The sequence below is a fragment of the Cygnus olor genome, chromosome 3 (genome assembly GCF_009769625.2).
Source record: "Cygnus olor isolate bCygOlo1 chromosome 3, bCygOlo1.pri.v2, whole genome shotgun sequence".
In the NCBI taxonomy this organism is placed as follows: domain Eukaryota; kingdom Metazoa; phylum Chordata; class Aves; order Anseriformes; family Anatidae; genus Cygnus; species Cygnus olor.
The window spans coordinates 48,193,234-48,212,786 of record NC_049171.1 but is presented as its reverse complement, the minus strand read 5'-3'; the positions used below and the strand labels follow the sequence as shown (position 1 = coordinate 48,212,786).

The window sequence follows — 19,553 nt, the reverse complement described above, 5'->3', positions numbered from 1 at the left end:
AACACACTGATAGCATTCTTCCTTTCTTGGTTTAATGACCCAGATACGGTAGACTTATATAAAGTCACATTGCATTTTGTTGGAAACCAATATACTTGCTAAACTGGCAAATTGAAATCGGTCACCGTCTTATCGGACGTGTCAGGCAACGGCATGAGCTGGAGAGCTCCCCACGGCTGTGTTTGATCGCCATCTGCCGGCCATTCCCTACCTCTGGAAACTCCTGCTCTCCGGATTCCCTCGGCTGTAGGAAGGCAGTTCACCACGACACAGAAGTTCAGGAAGGTCATGACATCTGGGATACGAGTTCCCACAGCTATAGACGTATCTGCCAAATTGTAATTACCATTTCACAGGTCGTAAAATCTTACATTCAGGTTTGAAACTGCCTATTCGTTACACCAGAAATGTTCTACATTTCACCATTCCTACTAATTCCTGCTAAAACAGTCCAACTGTCATCTTTGGTGCCTTACTAGATCTGTAGTAGCTGTTCTTCTGTAGAGATTACAGGATTTTGTCAAAGCATTGTCTTTCTCCTGACCTGGCACCTCCTCTTCTTGATTCACGGAACTGTATGGTTCCCCCAAGCTGCTCCTGATAAAAGCGCAGGTGTGCTGCTAGGTAACACAAGGGGCAGAAGATTTGTCCAGCTCATCAGAAAATGGACGTGTTTTCAGCATGAATATGCATCAGTTGTTGTGCAGTTTCAGATACCGGGCTTATAGTTTTTCTGCCTTCACACTACCATTTCTCCTTTCTGTGCCTTCTGCAGCCAACCTTACCAGTAGTTTGGGTCTCTGGTTCATGTTTAGGGATGAAGGTAGAACTGAAGATAGAATGCTTTTTTTGTATCTTTCCTTTGATGAAAGCCCCAACCTGCACGCTTGGTAGAGGCAATCAGCAGCTGACAATCTCCAGTGACACTGGAAACAACATCAGAGGATATGCAAAAGCGATGCTGGTGGCTGTGAAACCACTATGTGAATGACCACGCACATAACACCAACCCCACAGGTCAACGTTACCAAGCCTTTTGCACTGGAAGGAGAAGTCAGACTGATAAGTGTGCTGGGAGGTGCAGGAGGCAGCCCCCGTGCTTCTGGGGTAATTGCAATAAACCACTCTGCCCCTGTGGAAGTGTCCACTACGACTGCGAGTAGCGCAGCAGGGGTGTGTAATGCAAGAATGCACTTTTGTGACTTGACACAATGAGTGTTAAAAGTATTCTGAGAGTGTTTGGGGAAGATCAAATTCTTCTAGTTTAGAAATAGCTATCTGCTGGGGTGTTCCCAAAATGTTGTCTCTACCTCCAATAGACGCAGCTGCACCTGAAATGCAAACAGGTTGCGGTTATTTGACAGGCTGCCGGTGGGAAAAGCAACTGATTCTCCCTTTCCCCATGGAAGTAAGGGATAACCATTATTGTTCATGGGGAAATTGTGTACACAAGGAACAACACTCAAACAGACTGTTAGGGTCTGTGCTAGAATGGCCTCTGCTCACTCTGTTATTCAGATTCTGGGTGACACACCTCCTAACCAGGAAGCCCAGAGCTGGACAGCAGAAATTATTTTTCCAGTGACGGTTCCCTGATAGCTGGAACAGGCTCACAGGGGAAGAGCAGAGACAGGATGAAGCCCAGAGCAGCCTCCAGGATTCCCTCACTAGATCAGTTAATGCCAAGGCAGCCCCCTCACAAGCCAACTTTGCCAACACCTGACAGAAAATCAATAGCTGGGCTCCATAATAATGGCATTAAGAAGCAGTTTCGTGACCTGCCCTGTGAGAGATGCCTGCTTTCCTCCTGATCTGGCTCCTGTGATCGGCTGAATGCATCGACCAAAGATTTGTTGTGGGGCACTTACACACACTGTTCCCTGTGTGGATTGTACAGTGCTTAGGTAAGATGTTACCCTAGCTCAGCCACTGCTGGTCCTTCACCTTGGAGCACCCACAAACCTTCCTCATCCAACAGGTTAATTTTGCAAAACCTGTAGGAACTTAACTGTCTTTGAGAGCTCTACCCCTTTATCTGAAGAAACGGACTCGGCAGCTGAACACAGTGGCAGAAGAAGCATTTCCTCTGCTTACAAAACCAGGCTAAGGTTCTTATTGATTCTTTTTTCTTTTTTTTTTTTTTTTTTTTTTTTTTTTAACTGTACGGAAACGTTTCACTGTCTCACTGGGAAATTTAGGACTAGAAATGTTCTTGGGGAGGTGAGTGCTTTATGTATTCAGGCATCTTCCAAAACAGCTATTGCAAGAGCTGTCGCTGCTGCAGGAAGTACTCAGTGAAAGGCCACGCACATAGCAAAAGACATAGCAGGAAGTATTTTATTCTGCTTATAAACTCTGCGAGGATCTGACAGGGAATTGTTACAAAAACACCTCACACGCCCCTCAGAGCCCCCAGCCCTCCCCCACGAGCCGCAGCCACCGCGCGGCGCGGGCGCCATCTTGTGGCGAGGGGAGCCTCACGCAGCGGGGACAAAATGGGGGCGTGCGCTGGGCGGGGGGGCGTGGCCACGGGCGGGGTGGGCGGAGCCACGAGCGGGGCGGGCGCGGCCCCCGCGGCGGAAGGCGAGGGGCGTGGCCTCGCTCGCGGCGAATCACAGCGCGGGCGGCCGGGGCGGGCGCGGCGGTGTGACGTCACAATGGCTATGGTGGCTGCGCAGTGACACGTCTCCTTGCGGCGGGGCCGGCGGGAGCGGGCGGAGAGAGCGGCAGGGGCGCGCGCGCGCGCGCTCGTGCCCGTCTCCGCGGGAGCCCGCGGCGCGTGCCCGGCGGGCCCCGCTTCGAGCCGTTTGAGGGCGAGGGCGAGGCCGGGCCGGGCCTGGCGGTGCCGCTGCCGCCGCCGCCGCTGCCGCCGCTGCTGCCCACGGGCGGGCGGCCATGGCGGGGCAGCAGTTCCAGTACGACGACAGCGGCAACACCTTCTTCTACTTCCTCACCAGCTTCGTGGGGCTCATCGTCATCCCCGCCACCTACTACCTGTGGCCCCGCGACCAGCACGCCGGTGAGCGGCGGGGACGGGGCTGTGCGGCGAGGCTTCCCCCCCCCCCCCCCCCCGGGGGGCGGCCCCAGGGGTTCCCGGGGTGTTCTGAGGCGTTAACGCCCCCCCCCCCCCCGGTGCTGCCCCGCTGTTGGGCTTTGTGGGGTGCCCGGGGCCGGCACGGTGCTGGGGGCCAGCCCCACTGGTGTCTCTTTCAGGGGATTTGAGCCGGGGATAAACCCATTTCGTTCACCCCACCTTTCTATCTCGTAGTTATTTTTTGCCTTTGTATGCCATTTTAAAGGGCTTACGCGTTTCGCTTTGACTGGCTTTTAACCGCAGAATAAATGCTCGACGGTGAAATCTTCCATTACCTCCTAGGAAGGAGTAAGTAGGAAAAAATCCTAGAAGTAATGTCATTTTAGTGCTAGATCGCAGCTGTTTACCTATCTCCATTGCTGGCAGACATGCTTGGGGTTCTGCCAGGGCACGCTGGCTGTAGCACCTCTGCGTTGGGTTGATCTCTGCCCTCTGGTGCTACCTGTTGTACATCGGGGAGTTAGCCCTATCTGTTTGAAAGGAAGGTTTCTTTGCCTTGTCTTGTGCTGAATCCCGGCTGCTGCAAGATGTTGCTGGTGCTGAAGGCATTTTGTGGCCTTTTGGTTGCTCCTGAGGAGCAGGAGATCAAAGAGAGAAGGTAGCTCTACTTCTGGACCTGCTCCCCCAAATGCAAGACTTTTGTTTTGTTATTGTTCTGGTGAAGGGTGGGAGGTAATGGGAAAGAAAATCATTCTTTCTCTTTGGTGATGGTGTACTCACTCCATAGTTTTTAGCAGCTACTGCTGGGGAGAGCTGCTTGGACTTAGCTGAGGTGCTGTGCAGAGTGGCACGGCCAGCAGTGACACTGCTGCTAGCTCCCCGGCTTCGGGGGACTGACAGAAAAACCAGGATCCATAGAAATGTTGCCAGACACAGGAACACTTTACTAGCATTATGTTTGAACCTCATATATAAGGTTATCCTTACAGAATGCTAGAAAATGGGAATGTAAATTTGGAGTACGGCTTTATGAGTTGTACCCAATTTCCAATTAGGTCTACTGTTAAACGTTACTCATTTCTTCCCCTCTGGCCAGCGTTGTCTTGCATGTGTGTGGAGAGCCTACCGCATAACCTTCTGCAATTAGTCCTGGGTTCTTACGAAGCTGTAGCAGACCACTCTTTGAAAACACAAGATAAATTTCATTGCAGTGTTGGTACAGAAATAAGTCAACTAAGTGAAAATCACCAACCGTGGTAATGAGTGGAAATGAAAGAATAATTTCTGCCTCGTAATTGTCTTAATGGGTTTTAAAATGTGAGCACGGTCCAATTTTTAGCGTGTGGCTTCATCGTGTGCCTACGCTCTCCTGGCAGATGTCGTAGTTGCGTTTTGTTCCACGTGGCTCTTTCTACACAAGAAGTTGGTGTTGTGCAAGATCCCGTTCGGAGCTCCTGGAGCCCTCTCCTGCTTCATTGGGTTGGTCTCGTTGTGTGTGTACAGCTCGCGTGACTGGTTTCCAGCAAAATCCCCTGAATAGGCTTCGCACAGCTTTGTATGTATTCAGCCATACCTGTTGCAGCATTTGAAGGGGATACCAGGAATAAATTAAAACCTTATGATGGTGCAAAATGTTGGTTGTTTAGCCGTGACTTCTTGTTTCCAGAATAACACGCTAGTTTAAAGAACACAAAACCAAAACACGTGTAATTTGGAAGCAAAGAGATCCGATTGGGGTGAACTTCAAAGGAAATCACCCAGCTGACCTCCTCACTTCAAGACCTTTTTGCAAACCACAGCACCTTAAACACAGAGTAGGTTTCTTTTGGGGGTAAAAGCTACGTTGGAAGATGTGCTTCAGCCGCTGATGGGTGTTTGATTTGTGGGAGCAAATCAAAGCTGGTGTGAAGTAAGAGCGAAACATTTGTAGTGTGGAGGTCAAGCCTTCAGTGCCCGCTGTTTCATCCTACAGATGTACTGCCGTGGATTACCGATGAGTGATTTCCAGCTGGCTTCAGATGATGGTTAGCATCACAAGTCTGGGAACTGCTGCTGTTCCCCAGCATCTTAGTGTTTGCTCTGTGCTGTAGTTTTGTAGTAAATGCTGACAGAGTAAATGAAAGGGGGGGGTGGAATCAAATGCTTTTTTGCCCTAGTGAAGACTGGAAAGTAGGAGTATATATCTATATTGCCTCATTGCTTAGAGAAAACACAAAATGTTACCTAATCACAAATTTACAGTAGGATAGTGGTTTTGGCAAGCTATTAAGATTTTGATCTTTGTTCTTTTTGGAGTAAACTTTTGAAATGTCATATCAGTGCTCCTCAATGCTGAAGAAGAGCGTGACTTAACTTCTTGCATCTCTCAAATACTGGGTAGAACTTGACCTGCTTTGATTTCATGGTTTTCTGAGTCTGTTTTATCAAGGCACTGCAAGAGAGTCTGTCTGAAGTGTTGCTGCAGCCTGCAGTAGGGATCAATTTTTTTTTTTTTGAGGGGGAGAAAGGGAGGGTTGTTGCTGTCCTTTGGTTGTCACAGAATGCACTATCCTATAACTTCATTACCTCAGCTTTGATAAACCAAACAGGCAGGTAATTGACTTTGTAAAACGTATTTGTCCCAATGACTTTATCTTCCCGGTGTTCATTGTGAAGCTAATAAGGCTGCTGTAAAAGGTTAATTGTTTGGCTTTGCAGCTTGGGCTGTAGTTTCATAACTGCAGGGTAACTTCAGGGTAGCGGTGCTCTGACAGAAGACAACTTGTATTTTCCCCTTTCCCGGTGTGCCAAGCAGAGCATCTGACTGCTGTGGTGGAAGAAATTGCATTGAGCTGAAGCTAAATTTTGACTTTCCCCCCTTGCATTACTTTTTATGAGTATTGGTTTCTGGATAGGGTTGATTCATGGATGTCTGCGCTGGCACGGGGTGGGAAGGGTGCAGCTAAAAGCCTGGGCAGGCACCACTGATTATTTCGGGGATGGTGCTGGCTTCAAGTGACAGCGGCACTGCCGTAATGTTTAGCTTTGACTTGTATCTTTAAAACACATATATGTGTATGTTTAAAAACACCCAGCTCGTGCTTTTTGTGGATTACCTCTGTTTTGGGTAAATATTGGTATAGCTTTAGCATAATTACTGTGAGTAAAACCGTTGCAAGGACTGTTCTTGACTTGGAAACCAAATCTGCTGTTGCTAAAAAGTTATTCTGGTCCAAATTCACTTCTTAACTGAGGAGATATTTTCTGAAAAGAGCATTTTAAAGTTGTATTTCAAAAGTTTCATCTTGAGGGTTGAAGAAACGATGTTTATTCTGAGCAGTTAGGGATGGATGAGTGCGATCCAGAGCATCTGCATGTTGCTGGAATTGCTTTGAATTGGTTTAATTGTAAGTTTGTGTGGATTAAACAGCAGCAGCCAGAAAGGAAATGGAGAGCAAGAGGTGAGTGAATTTAGTTGGATAATGCGTCAGTCGTTGCACAATGCCGACGTGTTTGCTGAACTTGGTGTGCTTCTTGACTTACACCTGTGCTGCTGAATTGAGGCACACAATTATAAAACTGTGCTGAAACAGGTAGGGGTCGATTGCAGTGTGTTTTGTAGTTACTTAACTACACCCATCTGGGAAGGCTCGTCATTCCAGCCAATTTTTGAGTTGAGTTAGGTATACATTAAATAAATTATTCTGTTGTAGAGCACTGGTTATTCACAAAGTGTTACAAAGCTGCTGGGAAGAATAAAGGTCTCTGTCTCGAGCCTCTTACGGTAACGTGAACAAAACAAGATGTTGAAAACAGTTCAAAGCCCACAAAGAATAATAGCTGTGTGAATGCAGAGGTTAATGTAAATTTTCTCTCTTAGTTTCTTCGGTGATAGAAAAGAGACTGTAGGAGCTATTCTGCTTGGGATGTCAGCCTTACTGAAATGAAGGAGCAGAAAAACCTACTGTAAGAGTGGAGGTAGGGGGGAAGGATGGGCTGCTATGTTTGTATTATCTAGGAACGAAAATACTGACATGAAATGGATAAAAGGTGTTCAGTTTAATTGTGATAAAAATCCGTATAATGTGCGCAGGGTTTTTTGGGTTCTTCCCCTTTGCCTCTCCCAAAACCCTTCTGCTCCTGCTCATCAACCTTTTTCCCCCTGCATCCTCCCCTCTCAAATGTCTGTGCCTGAGACGTAGCTAGAGCTTTCCCAGAGAGCTAATACAAATAAATACTTAGGAAATCTGGTTAAAGGAGGCTATTCCCTGCTAATATTTGGAGATACCTCTAGGAAGTAGTGTAGGCAGTTTGAGAAACACTTCTCTAGTGCAGCCGTTTTGCATTGAGGCTGGACAAAGTACAGAAATACATATGCAGGTAGTACTTGGTAGGCATGTTCAAAGCCTTGAGTGAAAGTCCTTCTATGCAGGTTTACTGTGTTAGGAACCGTACTTCTCTGCATGTCTTCCCACTGTGCTGGATATTCCCATGTAGGAGTATAGATAGAAAGGTTTCTCTGATGTTTTTATTTTATTTTTAGTCTGTCGATCTCAAGGCTCTATTCAGAGGTCTGTATTAATCCCCTACTTTAAGATGGAAGTAGAGGAGCGGAGGGAGGCTACAGTTCTTTGTCTCTTTAAGGACAAACAGTGAGTCTGCAACTTGGATTTGTCTCAAGCCCAGGTAAGGAATGCAGGCAGTGTTCCTTCTGTTTTATTTGTAACAGAGTAATGAACACTTGCACCTAACAGCAGCTGTGGGAGGGGATCTCAGCCCTCCCTGATAGTGCTGCTTCCGTTCCAGGGTAGCACTCTGTGCTGCTCCTAGTCTCCCAGAAAGCTAAAATAAAAATGAAGTTGGTTGGAGCGGGTTGACTGTGACCCCCATCCTTGCTCACAGCTCACTGAAATCTCATTAACCTTACCTCGGAAGGATTTCTCAGCATTTTAGTGTGTGCTGGTACGAGGCAGGATAAAAGTACTGGATGTTGGTGAAGTAGAGGATAAGGATGCAGGATACCCTGCTCGCTCCTGATGCTTATGTGATGGACGGGCATGGGTGTGAAAACTCGTTAGGTGTGAATTTGAGTGTTTTGTGTTCACGTGTGCGTGTGTATCATCTCATGTTAACATAACCTGTGGGTATTGTGTCAGGAAGTGGAAGGAGGAGTCAGTGACACTCAGATACGCATTTAAGAATGATTATTACATACAAATTGATTTTTTTTCCAGTATTAAGAGATTGAGTGTGCTGTGGTTAACTTAAACTATTTCAAGTTCAGAAAAATACAGTTTATTAAGTGACTATAATGAGGGAGAAGAGAGTATGGTGGTGATATTTAATGTTTTGTTAATTTTTACTTTGTCACAGTTTGGAAGCATTAGTGTTTTTTCAGAAACATTGGAAGAAAGGGCAATCATCATGAGATGTCATTGGTAATGCCTGGCAATTATCTCACAGAATACATTTTAAAACAAAGCTTTTGGACAGTTATCTAAACTGCTCTTTTATTTGGAAAAAAAAAGTCCTTTCATGGAAGCTTTTTGAATTACTGTAATTTTATTATGAACATTGTAACATCCTAACAGTAAAATAAAATTAATAACCCTGTGTTGGAGATTAATTGAGTAGCTTCAAGACTGTCCAGAGCACTTAAATCTGAAAAGCCTTTTTTTGCAAGATAAAGACCAAGCTATTACAAGAACTTTATCTCTCATTACATGTATGTGAAAATAAAGCTGTTTCTATTATTTTTAATTAAACCTGTGTAATGGAAGCTTATGGAAACAGTATGGTAAAAGTGGGATTATGTACCTTGCTGTTCATGTTTTATTTTCTGTAGGGATATATTGTCTGCTCACGTTAGACCCTATCGAGCTACCAGAATGGACAGGCCATGTGTTGGAGAACTTGGGTTAGTGCCATTCAACCCGATAGATTCAAGGGTAACGTATGATGGTTCAGTTATGGCTTTGTGAGCAGTTAAACCGCTCACACAGTAGGGACAGGAACTTGAGAGAGGAACAAGGTAGAAGACGCAGAATGGGGTCATCAGAGACTGCAAAGTGGGAGTTTAGGGCTGGTGGTGGTGGTTCTTTAAAGTCATGCCAGTGAAGAAGGTGCAGTTCTGCATCAATTTGAACAAGTCTAGACCAGGACTGTCTTGTCCTGTGTTCCTGCTGTCTTTGCCCCCGTGTTTCTGCCTTCTCCTGCTGAGGGAGCTTGGCTGGAAGCCACCTCACACACGTGTGCCTGCCTCCGAAAATGAGGGAGGCTGTGCTGGTTGGACCATATCAGGATTAGATGGTGCCTGAAGCAGGTACTTCATTTCCTTCCACAGCAGAAAGATTTCTGCCTGCACTGTTTTTTAAATGATCATACAGTTTAGAAGATTGAAGAGGTGCCTTCAGATTTTCACCTTTACTTAACGTTTCCCTTGTACAGAAAATTACTTCTAAGAATTGTAAATACAAATATGTTGGTGATGACGCATTTTAGACTCAAAAGGTGCCTTTCTGTTGGTTGGCTGGCTGAACTATTTGAAACTAGCATAGTTGCTCACAACAATGAAGTGCGAATAGTGCCTAAAGAATATGCAGGGTTTTTATTCTCACTTGTTTAGTTTTTGTGTGTCCTTACAGAAGTTGTTACGTATGTGGATGCATCCCTGTTCTGTTACTTGGATGTATCCCAAGGGTACCAGGACCCTGATGCTGGCTGATGGTGTGACCGATCAAGTATGCCACCGGTTTAGAGGCTCCTTGGCTGATGACCCTCCTCAGTTTAGTTTGGTTGTGTTTTGAGTCTGAGACACCAAACAAAGTAGAGAACAAAGGAGAGGCTGAAAGGGAGTGAAAGGTAACCAATTTTTTTTTTTTTGGCAGTCGTCCTGGATCAGTTCAGCTGCCTTTAAGAAATGGAAACTGCAGATTGTTTCACATTAGTGTTGCTTAAGTAGGGACCTGTAGGTTTATGTTTATCTTCACAAAGTATTTTATGTATATACACAAAGACAATGTAAAAGGGTCCTAAAAAGTCTGACCCAAAATTCATGTTGACTTAGTGAATTGCAGAGTTAAATTAGTGAAGGGTAGGAATCGTTAATGTTGCTCCTTACCTAACTTCTCCAGTTTTCTATCATCTGCTGTATTTCTCCTGTTAACTAATCACAAGTTTCTTTATTTTTTTATTTTTTACAGGGATAAGTATATTCATGTCAAATTATGAATTCCAGTTATTTTTATGAATGCAGTTTTTACCCTAAACTACTGTACAAATCGTAAAGGGAAAAACAGTTCTAAGGATATCTATGGCAGTCTTGTTCATGTTGCTTCCATCATGCTTTTTGTAGTACTGAAAATGATGCATCAGTTACAGCTGAGGACCTCTAATTATTTTTTGTGAGCTATATTATCTCAACTTTTACAATCTCTTTCAAAAAGCTATTACCATATCAGTGTTATTAAAAAAAAAAATGGCTGAAGGGTGATATTTTTTAAATATTTTTTAATTGTTTCTCTCATTAATGAAAATAAAAATATATTTTGTTGTCCTCTGCAGGAGCATTGTGACTTCTGCAAAAACTTGCCAAAAAGTCCAAATATCATCAACATCTATAGAAACAAAAGAGCAGACATACTGGGTCAGGTCTGATGATGTCCTTATAATATGGCAAATGCTTATATGCCTTAATAACAAGACAAGTATAAACAGTGCTTCTTTTGCATATTTTTCCAGTTGTCAATGGTTTTCAGTTCAGTGACTTCTTTAACATAGCATCCTATGGCAAGGAGTTCACCAATTCTGCTGACCGCAATGCAAATAATCACCTTTGTTTTATATCTTTCAGTTTTTTTTTTCCTCCTCAGTTGTTGTGCTGGAGGAGGCAGTAAATTATTGTCATATCTGTCCTGTCACTTCTGGTTTTTACAGCCTTCTATTACTTCTCTTTGCACTTCTCTCTGTCTTCCGGGGTAAAGATTTGTGGCTTGTATTTTGGATGTAAATCTTATCATAGTTTTGATGGCGCTTGTTGACCTTAATTGAATGTTTTCTAGTTGTCCCTCTCTGGTAGGCGGGGGCCAGGACTGTGTATCATACTTAAGGTTGTGTATACCCTAAGCTTGTGTGGTGAAATAATATTTCCCTTGTTTACTCATAACTCAACGTTTGCTTTGCTTTTTATCAATAATAAGTGTTCGTTCAGCTGACATTGTCATAGAACTGTTTCTCACAATAACAAGATATCATTCCTGAGAGGTAACGGTCAGCTTTCATATACATATGAAACTAGGGTAGTCCCCAATGCTCTTTTTCATGTCCTGGATTTCTCGAGTCGTTCTGTTGTCCACTTGATATTCACAGCTCTTCAGGATGCCCTTGTCCTTGCTACCCAGAAGAGCTTAGTATCATTCAGAAGCTTTATTTTACTGCTTGTTCCATTACTCAAGTTGCTTATTAGTAAAACTTTAGTATCACAGTTCAAACACTGATTCCTACAGATCGTTTGGTGATTTTTTTTTTCCCCTGTGAGAACTGGCCGTTCCCTCCGTCTTCTAGCCACGTATTTACTTTTGCAATATTTAAGTGGCTTTTCTAAAAGATTTGTAAGAGGAACTTTTCAAAAACTTTTTGGAAACCATAAACTGTATCACTAGGATCTCCGTTCATATGTTTACTTTCTGTAGAGAACTCAGGTTTGTAAAGCTCAATTTTCCTTTACAAAAATCTCACTGATTATCTGTGGATGTATGGTACTTATCTGTCCTTCATTATAGTTTATTGAAGGTATGCATCGGAATAATACTGAATACAGGTATTTTAGTGGTTGGTGGTGTCCTGAATGACTTGCCAACATCTTTTCTGGAATGACTGTGTTCTGTTTTCCTCAGAGGTCCCCCACATCAATTTGGTAAAATAAAACTAATAATTCAGGAGTGTTGGGCTCCAAGACTTCCACATCCTATTGATTTCATCTAAAATTATTAACTGTGATTTGTGTGGGTGTCATTCTGTATTAAAATGGCTAGGTTTTGACTCTTCTCAGCCTCTGTTGCAGGTTTGCTGATGCAACTATAGGTATGGCCCAACTATAAGCTTGATAATTTAGGTGATGTAGATTAAGACGTTAATATAGTTAGTCCCACTAGTTTTGCCAGCACAAATGAGATGACCAACTAATAAGGGAGCCAATCACTTGATAAGGAGTAATTGTAATGTGGAACTGTGCCCTGAGACCAGTGAGGCTAACCGTAAACAAAATCCAAGAAAAATCTAACCTCTAAGAAGTTGTTAACTTTCAAGATGTTGAATTATCTTAGTCATCAAATAATTAGTAAAAAATATTATCTCTTGGTCAGCAAATATGTGTAACAGTATGTGAATGTAAGGTTTGGCTATCTTTTGTCCCACTTAGCCTTAATCTTGTTACTGGAAAAAAAAAAAAAAAGCCCTGGAAGGTAAGGCTTGCTACTGAGGACTTGGACAGGACTTTCTGTTGGTTGTGAACTGCCTGGAGTTTTAAGGGTTAAGAGCAACATGTTACTCAAACCCTTCTGGTATTTTGATTACTTCTATGAATATTTACTGGACAGATGCAATCTCTTTGGAAAACAACTAGGATTAGATTATTCAGCTGTAAACATTTCAGTGAAGAGGCTAACATGGACGTGACCTCTTTATGGATCAACTTGGGGTAATGAGGGCAATTCTCACAATAATAGGTATTAAAATTGGAGAGCATCTATTTAATTTGTTGAAATTTCTGCTAATATGATCAATTCAAAGTCTTTCACCAGTGTTTTATGTGACTTACCTCCTGAAACACGCTTTCCAATAAAAAAAAAAAATCTTAACCGAAACACTAGTGTTCATTTGAAAGCTTTTGCCTTTGTACAACTGTATTTTAGAATGCTGTTAAACCAACTTAATTTACTTCATGCCTCATAACTTGGGGTTTTGCACTGAAGTCAACCCTTTTGTAATAAGGTTTGAAGTTATTTAGCATTGAGCTCCTGCAAGTTTGAATCTTGCCTTAGTTCTTGGGGAAGATGGGTCACTGCTTTAAAACATCATTGTCAATTTGTCAGTGTCTTCTTTTTAAAGTGTATGTAGTGTTTTTCCTTATCTTCTCATTCTTTTAAAATATTCTCAGCTACCCTAGGTGGCCTAATAAGTCGGTGCGGCAACGTTGTCATACTTGTATTCATCACCTGCTATTTGGGAATCGGTTCTGTAATTTAACAAAGTAAATTTGTTCAGAGGTCCCCAGCTCAAGACTTCAGTAAATAAGTTGTCTGTAACGTTGTTTAATTTCCGTGATTGCATAAACTCTTAAGAGGTCAGCCTTTGCATAAGTGTATGTATACATAGCTTGCATTAAGGGCTTGTGAGTAACTGGTGAAAGGAAACAGTAACCTTTTAGTGCACAATTTACAGGATGAAAATTATCAAACAGCAAACTGTGTAACCCTGTCTGATTCCTCAAGAGGAGGTAGAAGATGAGAAAAATCTCCCTTAAGTTTTCTTTTGGCTCACTTGTTGGAGCCCTCAGAACCTTAGACAAAAAGGTTGGGCCTAAAAAAGCATAATTTGTTAAGCTTGCCTGTGGATAAAATGGAGCCTCCTGTATTTTCAAAAACAAGTAAACGAAACTTTTCAAGCACTTTAAATAGTAGAATAGCGAAGACCACTTCTGCTCCTTTGTCAGAAGGGAGTAGGGCAGGAATTATTTCTGAAGTGATGGATAGTGTAGGTTCATTTACACTGGTTACTAAAAATGAAAGAAAACTATTACAGTGTTGTTGTATTTGTATTGCTTTATGGTGTTTGCCTAAAGCCAACTTAAATCCCTGATCTTTTCTTTGATGTCTTAGCATAGCTGAGTTAATGGGTGCTGTTACTGTCCACGGTAGCAGTCCATTCTCTATATGGTACTGCTTTTATCACGTTTCACGAGGTTGTGCCAATGTACACCTCAGATCTTTGTGTCAGCAGAAGGACTCGTGTCCCTCGGTGCCTGGCAGGGCCCGTGCTGCTGCTGTCCTTGCTGCTCCGTCAAGAGACGTGTGTCTGCTGGTAGTCCTCAGCGTGATCGGGCTGTGGTAAAACAATGTGCAGTTGCTGCCTTCTGTTAAGGCCTTGGATTTGGAAGACAGTGTTTGTGCGGGATGTCAAAGACTTGGCATCTTTGTGATGTGGTGGGACGGGAGGGGAGTGTGTGTGCCAGAAAGGAAGGCTTGGGTATGGTTGAGCATCAAAAATGTACAACCAAGTCAAGCATGGCCAAGTTGTTGGCCACAGATGGTATGTAAGCTGTGGAAACTGTGAATCCAGCCCGTGGTTGGCCTCTTTCTGTGTCCGGGTGCCTTGTGCTCCTCACCCTGCCCGTGATGGGTAAATGGGATAGATGTTGAGACTGACACGAGATGTTTCATTTTCCACTGTCAGGGTGATCAAACACTGGAACGGGTTACAAAGAGGAGCCCCTCTCCTTGAAGATACTCAAAGGCCTACAGCCAAGGCCCTGAGCACCTGCTTTTGTTGGCACTGCTGTGAGCAGCAGGCTTAGACTACATGACCTCCAGAGAGCTCTTCCAGCCTCAGGTGTTCAGTGGTTCTGTGATACCCAAGAACTACGTGGTCTGGGTCACCCACCCAGGAAAATTAGGCAAGTCTGCCTTACTCATCCTAAAATCACTCCCTCTGAAGGTGTGGCTATTCAAGAGGAATACATAAGTTCTGACAAAGAGGACAGGGTTAATTGTTAATACTTAAGGATTTCCTACTGATCTCTGTATTGTTGTCTGGAATATAAAAAGAAAAGCCTTAGTCACCAAGTAAAAGAAATAAAGACCAAAGATCAAAGACAGTCCTTTTTATCTTTTTTTTTTTTTTTAAATAATGGCTTTGAGCTTGTTGTTCGGAATGCCTCTTTGTATTCAAGATAAAGTTGACTATATCTCTAGACCAATGATTTCCAGTCACTGTCTAGTTAAGGTACGTAGTCAAATGGCCAGCTACCGGTTAAGGAAGAAATGCTTGTAAATTATTTTCCTCCAAAAGTAGTAACCTGATTAATATACAAATGAACTGTACTTTTTTTTAATTAGATATCCATAACCTAACTGTGTCAGGGTCTGATTTTATTTTCATTTCTCTAAAAGCTTTGGACAGTGTTGGACTAGTCGATTTAAAATACTAACTAGTATCATTGGAGGTTGTGACTAGTTCTTCCCAAGTAATTGAAAGAAGTGGCCCTGATTACTTTTTGTACCAGTAACTTGTTAATCTCTCAAGAACCTAAGGAGTGTATTAAGATTCAGTTTTGGCTGGATATTCATGTACAGTTATTAAGATACTGTAATAGGCACTTCTGAAAACCCTGAAAGGTTTCTGAAAACTCTGCAAGGAAAAGAGTTATACTGATGAAAAATTGCATGTGAATCTCAGGAATTTTGGATGCATCTGAAGGAATTTGGGGGGAAATGAAGGAATCGTGGGATGCTTCCCCGGGTTACTGACAGGAATGAACTGGCACTCTGTCCAAGTCTGAGAGGGGTGCTTTAACAATACCTTGATACATGGATTATTGTTGGTGAGATTAATTCAGAAGCTCATGGATGCATTACGCCTTTGCTTTTCAAGGCTCTCTAATACCTATTTTAGGAGAAATGCACTATTGTTAAGGATTTTACCCATCAAATGAGAAGTCACTTTGACCAGAGGAAACTCATTTTTCCCCCACTTGTCTCCCTGTAATCCCATCTCAAAGGGCAGTGTATGAAGGGCTCTTAGGCTTTAATGGGGAGCCATGATCTGGAGTGAGAAGAAACAGAACTTTTGTCTGCTTTTCAGACTCTGAACCTTTTTCCCTGACAGAGCAAGGATTCCAGAGCTAAGATCTAAACGCGGTACAATTCCTATTGTATGCTGCTCAGGGTAAAGCTTTGCAATGAATTTATTTATTGGGTAAAAATAAAGGGTATTCCTGCATGCTCGGGGTCTGCAGGGGATTGCAGGGGCAGCATGCCAGTTCTGTGGCATGGCAAATCCACTTGTGTGAAAGAGGGATCCTTGGGAGAGGAAGGCAAAGCAAAAAAAAAAAAAAAAAAAAAAGGACCTGATTTATCCACAGCTTGCTCATTAGGAATACATTGCTGCTTTTGTTAGGCACGGTAATTATCTGGTATTCAGGCTCTAGCTAGGCTTTCTTTTTTGTTTTTCTTGTGCAACCAACTTCTTCCTAACAAGATAAGTGTTTTCTTTGGTGCAATCTTACAGGTTATCCTTAAATAAATAGGAAGTCTTTTTTTTTTTTTTCCTGTGTACAGCAGAAATGTCATGTATCTTTCCTACTCAGGGTGTTGTTTCACCAGTAGCTTTCTGCCTAAACTGCAACGGATGCTGTCTTTATTCTCTCTTCCTCCTCCCAAGTTTTTGAATTCCACAAGTTAATGTGTTAATGATGAATTATGACAGAAGGGAGTGCCTGGGGGTAGTTCCAAATAATTTGAATAGTCTGGACTTTAGCATCAAATTGAGCAAGTTCTGGTTCTCTTTCTGTTCCAGACAGATACCTATAAAAAATCACTCATCTTCTTAATGCCCTGTTACCTTGTGGGGTTGTTAATCAAATGAGACCATTGCAGTGCCAAGATTGGAAAGAAATTAATGATGTATTTTTGCTCTGATAGGGTTTAATCAATTGTAGTTAAACTTGATCCAGAGTTTTTTCATGTGTGTGTAAAATGCAGTGACTGCTTGGCATCATATCTTAATTCTTTATTAATTTGAAGGGGTCCCCCTGCATGGCGTTGCTTTTCCAGAACATCATTGCCATGACTCTTGTGTCTGACTTGGGTGTCATGTTTACACATCCAAAGGGCTTAACTTTTGCTCCTACCATTTGCCTCGTTTTTCTTTTCCTTGATGCTGTTTTCAGACTGTTCACAAAATAACAGCTCTTGCAGCTGTTACTGAAAGGCTGTTCCAAAACCTCAGTTCTCAGGTTGCTACAAAACACCTTTAGCTTCTCTGTGGTCAGTTTTCATTTGACCTAGTGCCAGCTCTAATTTACCTTTTATAACTTTTTTTCCTTTTTTTTTTTTTTTTTTTCCCTTCTATTTGTCTCGTCTTCCCCGTGGGCTTTTTGGAAGCTTTTTGGCATGGTAAGGTGAAGGGTGTTGGTCGTTCTTGCAGGGAGGATGTAGACAGGGGAGAAAGGAGAGGATCATCTGGCAATTGTCAGGGCTGGACAGCAGGCAGATGTGGGAACCGGGGCATTGTGTCACAACATGGCACAGATCTTTAAAGACAGGGCAGAGCATCTTGTTAAAAGCCTCCTTGCAGAAACACTAGGAGTCATATCCTGTTAGGCTTTGCTTCACAGGATTAAGTAAAGCAAGCTCTCTTAGTCACCTCTAGGTCCCCTCCAAGTTCTCTTAGTCACTTGCTGTTTCTCCCAGTGCACTGGTAATCCATTTTCACGTTAGTTCTAGGAATTTCTCCAAGCAACGTGGTCAGCTAGGGCAGCTACCGAGCAGCAGCGCCCCTGAATTGTGCTGCAGAAATGCCTGTGGGGCCATGCCATGGATTGGGTCGGGTAGCTGATCTCATCTGATCTGCTTGAATTGAACAGTTGGCTTCATCTGGCTTCAGCACAGCACAAAGTTACAGATAGTGTTTGAAGTGAAAGACTTGTACCAGCACGTGTCTTGTCTTAGAAGGGTGATACCTGATTTGTTCAAGTATCATAGGTGACTTTAATAAAAACATAGTGCTGTGGCTTGTAGTTGTCCAGTGGCCATTTGAAATCCCCAGATTGTTTTCCTGCCTATTTCTGTAGCAGAGTTCTGTAGTCCCCCATTACTTAATTGTCCGGCTAGTCTTTAATGCAGTCAGCTTTTATGATACACCAGATCTATGTGCTGGTAATGTCCCTTAGCTTTGCGTTTAAAAAAAAAATCTAATTTTAAGTAACGATACGCTCGTGTCTAGTTGTGGCAAATTTAGTTCTGAACCAGTAGAGCTCTCCCACAATTTTTTTCTTAAAAAAAATAAAAAAAATAAAAAATTCTGAAGACAAACTGCCAAATTAGTTTGCATTCTTCCATTAGGGAGTCAGTGTTGCATTTTAACCTTGTTTTCATTGTCTTCTGAATCTTCACAGTGCCTTACACAACAGTGAGGTGAAACTAGGTTGGCAGTTGCTAAACCAAATACTAACCATATCTTTTTTGTTCAGAAATTTCACATTTAATACATATTTTAAGTATGTGACCAATCCTTGCTGATGGGGAGAACTTCAAAGTATCTGTGCAGTTTACCTATTATACAAAAATGGGAGACAAGCTTGGAAGATTATTTTGAAGCCCTGTAAGACTCGGATCAGAGACAGGGGATTGAATTATCCTCTCTCATCCCTGTCTTCAGGGATGATAGGACAACTAAATTAATCTTCAGAAAGAATCCCGTAAAGCTGTTTAGCGTTATATTGAGTTGCTGGGAAGATACGCTGTATAGAATTAAGGAGTTCAGAAGAAGTTGATAACATTTGTGTGGTTCAGCATTACCGTGCGCTGCTTTGACTTTTTTTTGTCTGCTTTACTAGTTTGTGGCTGATCAGGTATTGTCTGTGTTCGCACTCTTTCTGCCAAATCAGCCAGAGTTTAAAACGTTATCCAGTGCTCACATCTGATCCAGATTTAGTTTGAATTTGTGGTTGATCTGATGCACCGTGTTGGTATTTGCGATCATGTTTCTCTGGTCTCAGATAGTTTGGTGGCTGCACGTTAAAGTTTCTAGATATTTCATTTGAATTGTGTGCTTACAGATGCTTGTAGATTACTGTGCTGTCGCTGTTACTGTGATAGATTACTGTGCACACACAAACTAAGAATGAGTAAATAGAGGTGGTCATTGTCTTCCACTGTAACCTTTTAGAAATTTGCCAAAAGAAAACGTTTCTATGTATCATAAGCACACTTCTAGTTAAGATGAGGCCATCACTTTGTTAAAAGTACAAAGTTCAGGTTTAAGGCTGACTTAGGATGTGGTCGATGTGTGCTTTGGATCACAGTTGTGGGTATAATTCCTGCGTTTAGATAATTCACTGACTCATTTTAAAATAGCAAATTTAATGGCTTTATGTTCACCAGCAATATCTAAAAGTGTTGAGTCAGGAGGAAGATTTTTTTCTTAGTTCTTTTTCCTTTAGTCTGAGAAGTGGTCTTATTCTCATGCCGGTCAGGTACGGTGTCCACCGCACTTGAGGAGCATTACGGGTCAGACTGCATAGTCTCTAGATAGGCAAGTTGCGTAAAGGAAAACGAGATCAAAGTCACTTTTATAGCATATAATTTCAGCGCTTACAGAAATTCTCTACAAGCTGTTTGCTTTCCACCAATTTTTTCTTGGTTTGAAAGACTACTTTAACCAGGTTAGCCTGGTCTTGCTGAACACTGAAATACAACTAAACTTCTGTCAGTGGGAATTGCTTCCATGCCTTGTCATGGTGATGACAATGTATACGTCAATA

The 19,553-nt window shown here is 42.6% G+C and overlaps 1 protein-coding gene across 1 annotated transcript in view; it reads left to right on the top strand.

Moving 5' to 3' along the window:
* The first annotated feature begins 2,677 nt into the window (after positions 1 to 2,677).
* The window catches only part of SEC63 (SEC63 homolog, protein translocation regulator), a 58,507-nt gene continuing 41,631 nt past the window's right edge, over positions 2,678 to 19,553 (top strand). The window contains exon 1 of the mRNA XM_040551827.1: positions 2,678 to 3,019. Coding sequence (XP_040407761.1) covers positions 2,896 to 3,019 — 124 coding nt within the window. The 5' untranslated portion in view covers positions 2,678 to 2,895. The remainder of the gene's footprint in view (positions 3,020 to 19,553) is intronic.